The following is a 5,375-nucleotide window of genomic DNA, read 5'->3' on the forward strand; positions in this document are numbered from 1 at the left end:
GTCCTCGTGTTTTGAGGCATGTCCACGCTGATTTCCATAGTGGCTGCACAAGTTCACATTCTCACCCACAGTGAATGAGGACTCCTCTTTCCCCCTCATCCTCACCAGCTTTGTTACCTTTTGTCTCCTTGTTGATAGCCACTGTGATGGGTGAGATAGAGTCCTGCCATCATCACTTTTCTTGCATCCACCGCTAGTTGTATACATCTTTCCTTTTTTAGAAAGTAAGTTCATTGAAAACATTCTATACCAGAAGTAACAGCTTTCAAAGAGTCTGAATGACCTCGAGCAATGGTGGGCTAGGTTGTTCCAGACTAATCCTTTACTAAAAGGTTTTAAAACTACGGAAACAAAGAGTTCTGGTGGGAGGCACAGGAAAGACACTTAAGTGTCAAGGTACAGAGGAAGAGAAGACAAAGATCCAGATATATGATACGCAGAGTTAGAGACTGCCACATTCTATGACTTCAGTGACTTACAATTAAGAATTCTTGAGACTTATTAGCTGAATCTCTCAAATCACTATTCTGACTGACTGTTGCCATTACTTAATAGAGAAACAGAGCTCCTACAAAAACTTGTTTTTAAAAATTTAGGGTTGGAGAGATGACTCAGTGGATAAAGTGCTTGCTAAGCAAATATAAGGACCTGAATTCAGATCCCCAGTGCCTACTTAAAAGCCAGGCACAGTAGTGCAGGTCTGTAACCTTAGCATGGTGGGGACATGACAGACAAATCCTGGGGGCTAGCCAGCCAGCTATAGAAGAAAATGGCAAGCTCCAGATTCAGCGAGAGACCCTTTCTCAGGAAATAAGGTGAAGAGCAGTAGAGGATATCAACCTGCCTTCTTCCACAGTGAGTGAGCATACATGTGCTTACACACATGCACACAGCACACAAACACAAAGATGAGGATGTTGAGAAAAGGGTGTGCCTACACACTTTGGGACTGAACTGGTGAAACCATTATGGAAAACGGAAGTTCCTCAGATCATTGAAAAATAAAACTGCATATGCTCCAGCCATGCCACTTCCTGGATATGTATCCAGAAGAACCGAAATCATCATCTCAAAGTGGTATCTGCAGTTAGGTTTACTGCACTTAATTCACCTAGGAAATTAAGTCAACCTAGGGAAACAACCCGTGTTAGTTGAGGGATGAATAGTCAAAGGAAATGAGGGTGGAGTATTATTTGCTTGAAGAGAGGAAGAGATCCTGTCCATTTGCGTCAACACTGATGAACCCTGGAAGACATGTCAGATTTTGCTGATCTTTGACTAACTTTTCTGTATGTTGTAGGTGGTGTCGGGTTTGACATTAATTGTGGTGTCCGCTTACTAAGAACCAATTTAGATGAAAGTGATGTCCAGCCTGTGAAGGAGCAGCTCGCCCAAGCTATGTTTGACCACATTCCTGTTGGGGTGGGATCAAAAGGTGTCATCCCAATGAATGCCAAGTAAGAGCACAAGTTCTGGTAAATGGAGTGAGTGGGAGAGGAAATCCCCATGACCCTGAGCTTTGTTTTCTTTCTAGACAGCTGCTCAGTCACTCCTCAGGAAACAGAAACTAATTCCTTCTGTAGGCATCAGATCCAGCCCATGTTCATTAAAACACTCTTTGAGCGAGGCACAGTGGCATCCACCTGTATTCCCAGCCTCTCAGGAGGCTGAGATGAGAGGATCACTTAAAGCCAAGGGTTCAAAGCCAGCCTGGTCAACGTAGCAAGACCCTATATCTAACATTATAAAAGAATAGTTCCTGATGTAAAATGGGGTTCTGAAAGTATCAGCACTCATTTCATCCAGGTGACAGCCCTGTTAACCACTGTTAGAAGAAAGGAAGCTGAGGTTGAGAGAAGTAGTAGTACATGTGCCTAGTCAGTGATGTTAGTTAAATCAGTCCTTTGGCTTTCCCAAGCTGTGCTCTGAGTACCTCACAGTGAACCTATTAATCAAAAACTTCTTTTGAACAATGGCACTGAATGTACTTTAGCTAAGTAGTAAGTTGAATATAAAGCTATAGTGTTACTACCTCTCAGAGAGCCAGTGGCTATATTGTATTATCATAGCTCATGAAAACCAGTGCACATTAAACTTAGCAGAGTACCTCTCTAGCCTCAAACCCACTGTGTAGCCAGACTGACCTGAACTCCCGACCCTTCTGCCTCAGCCTCCCAAGTACTAGGATGCTCTGCAGGACATCTGTCTCAAATGACGTGCTTAGCAAATGTAAGTCAAAGTGTGAATTGCTGGGCATGGTGGTGCACGTCTTTAATCCTAGAGGCAGATGGAGCTCTGTGAGTTCAAGGTCCGCCTGGTCTTCATAGTGACTTCCAGGTCATCTGGGGCTACAGGGAGACCCTGTCTCAAAAAGACCAAAAAAAAAATAATAATAATAAATTAATGTGAATTTTAAGTTTATATGCATATATTAATACAGAAATCCTTTTAGCTATTATCTATTATATAAGTCCCTCCCACTTAAAAAACACTTGAGGGGAAATTGATTAACTTAGAGATGGGTATCCTATATTTTCATATGATCCCTGAGTAGCCCCACTATAAAAAGCATATGTGTAACAATGATCAAATCTGAAGTGTCTTTACAAATATTTTAGATAGGAATTTTGTCCTAATACATAATGTTTGAAAAGGATTGTCATGTACAATAGTAGGGAAAGATTTGGGGGGGAAAGCTTTTAACTACACTCTCTTGGGGCTGGAGAGATAACTCAGCAGTTAAGAACACTGGCTGCTTGAGGACCTGGGTTCAGTTCTAGCACCAGTATGATAACTAACAACTGTAACTCCAGTTCCAGGGGATCCAGTGCCTTCTTCTGACCTCCATGGGCATTGCATGATACAGGCGCACTTACATGCATGCAGGCAGTACATTCATACACATAATAATATATTTTTTTTTTTAATTTTAAGCTGTAATCTCTTTTAAAAAAACAAAAACAAAAAACTGTAATCTCTTATTGGCTGTGCTTTGGGAAAAGCCTGGACCTTGGATGAAAAATGAAGACATCTTTTCTCTAAGCACTTTCATTGCTCACCCAGAGACTTGGAAGAGGCCTTGGAGATGGGTGTGGACTGGTCCCTAAGGGAAGGTTATGCCTGGGCTGAAGATAAGGAGCACTGTGAGGAGTATGGAAGGATGCTGCAGGCTGACCCCAATAAGGTCTCACCCAGGGCGAAGAAAAGAGGCCTTCCTCAGGTAACTCACTTGCAGGAACAACATGCTGTTGCGGGTTTGTTATAGGAAGGATTCTATATTTTCTGTTTAACAAAAATGTATATCTTTGTGGGTTTTATTATAACATATCAAAAGAAGGCAAATCTGTTTGCCTTGTTTGCATTGTTTTTCTGAAAAGTGGAGCTTACAAATATTCATAAGAAGGTTGTGAGTTGTACGTAGAGAGGAGAAAAGTGGGATATGAGCCTTATAAAACATACCAGAATTTAAGTTTCAAAAAGATTTAAAAAAAATAATTTATAAGGATGCAGTGCAGGGGCTGGAGAGATGGCTCAGTAGTTAAGAGCACTGACTGCTCTTCCAGAGGACCCAGGTTCAATTCCCAGCAACCACATGATGGCTAACAACTGTAACTCCAGTTTCAGGGGATCCAGTGCCCTCTTCTGGCCTCCACGGGCATTGTACAAAATGGGTGTGCTTACATATATGCAGGCAATACACTCATATTCATAAAATAAAAATAAATCAAAAAAGAAGTTTTTTTAAAAAAAGAGACAGTGAGGTGGCTCAGTAATTAAGGCTTTCACTGCACCAGCCTCACAACCTGAGTTCAGTCCCTAGAGCTGTAAAAGTGGAAGGAAAGAAGTAACTCCAAAAAGTTGGCTTCTCCCCTCCACACATGTTGTGGCATACAGACCATGCAAACACGGTGATAATAATAATTGACTTTAGAGAAATTATTTTTAAAATGCCAAAATTTAATATGGATATCCTTTAACAGTCTTTTTAATTTGATGTAAGTTTTCTGGTATCTGAAATGAACAAGGATACTGTCCATGTGATAGAACAGGATGCTCGAAGTTTATAGATAGTTGTGAAAGCTTTGCCACCAGTTCTCTTGAACTTGGACACAAAGCCCTTTGGCCTCTGGAATTCATTTTCTCACGGAAAATTGGAGTAATTAAACTGGGCAGCTTCTAAAGTTCTTCCAACTGCTGCTGTCTGCCTCTCCCAGTTGTGGAACATGTTCTTGGAATAGTGGGTGTCCTAAACTCTAGTGTTTCATAAATCATTTCAACTTGGGACTTTTCTGAGAACCTGAGTTCACCTGTGTTCTTCTTAGAATAGAATGCCCTGTTCAGTGATGCTTTTAACTTCCCATGAGCCCTTTAATGGCTTGATGTTTTGGTATATGAAGTTTTTTATGTGTGTACTTAGAGCATATAGTATTATAGACTCCAGAGCTAGTCTGTATTTTTTGTTACATGGAATGTTTTAAATGAATTTCTAAGAGTTTTTTCGTTATGGGAGATACTTTTTGTATGGCTATTTGTTGTTTTTTTGTTTTTACCTATTTTCTTTTTAAGTGAATTTTTTTGTAAGAATAGAAGCTATTTAACAAATTCTTGCATTTTAGTTGGGCACCCTGGGAGCAGGCAACCACTATGCAGAAATCCAGGTTGTGGATGAGATTTTCAATGAGTATGCTGCTAAGAAAATGGGCATTGACCACAAGGGACAGGTGTGTGTGATGATCCACAGTGGAAGCAGAGGCTTGGGCCACCAAGTAGCCACAGGTGTGTTCTAGACCTAATTTTTTAAAATGTATTTTTTATTGATGTGTGTGTGTGTATTTCATACACATTTTAGTCCTCTTTATAACCCCTTCCCCATTGGCACCCTCCCATGCCCCCCCACCAAGGATTTCATGCAGTCTGTCATTTATGTTAAGACCTAGCAAGTCAAGTTAGTGTCCCCTGACATCCCTCTTTTCAAGTTCATCCACAGAGGTCTAGTCAGCCTATCTAGAGTCATTCCCTTAAAGAAGCTCAGCTCTTCCTCACCCAGTAATAATCCAGCTTCCCGATAGTTTTTTGGCTAAGATTGGGGCCAGCTGCCCATTTCCACATTTCTGTACTAGGTTTTTGTCTGCTTGAGTTTGTATGGGTCTTGTGCATGCTATCACCATTGCTGTAAGTTCATATGAGCAAGGTCCCAAGAGCCTGTAAGACTTATTTCCAGGGGCTGGAGTTAAGAACACAGGTTGTTCTTGCAGAAGACCCAGGTTCAAATCCCAGCACCCACATGGCAACTAACAACTGCCCGTAACTCCAGTCCCAGGGGATCCCACAGCCTCTTCTGACCTCTGTGGGCATTGTACAACACAGGTGCACTT

At 41.3% G+C, this 5,375-nt stretch overlaps 1 protein-coding gene across 1 annotated transcript in view; it reads left to right on the forward strand.

Moving 5' to 3' along the window:
- Window positions 1-5,375, forward strand: part of Rtcb (RNA 2',3'-cyclic phosphate and 5'-OH ligase) — a gene marked incomplete in the record, with an annotated part of 24,760 nt that overhangs the window by 9,503 nt on the left and 9,882 nt on the right. Inside the window, 3 exon segments of the mRNA XM_008843110.3 lie at window positions 1,301-1,457; window positions 3,064-3,220; window positions 4,617-4,776. Coding sequence (XP_008841332.1) covers window positions 1,301-1,457; window positions 3,064-3,220; window positions 4,617-4,776 — 474 coding nt within the window.

Source organism: Nannospalax galili, unplaced genomic scaffold (assembly GCF_000622305.1).
Source record: "Nannospalax galili isolate Female #2095 unplaced genomic scaffold, S.galili_v1.0 scaffold39, whole genome shotgun sequence".
NCBI classification, from domain to species: domain Eukaryota; kingdom Metazoa; phylum Chordata; class Mammalia; order Rodentia; family Spalacidae; genus Nannospalax; species Nannospalax galili.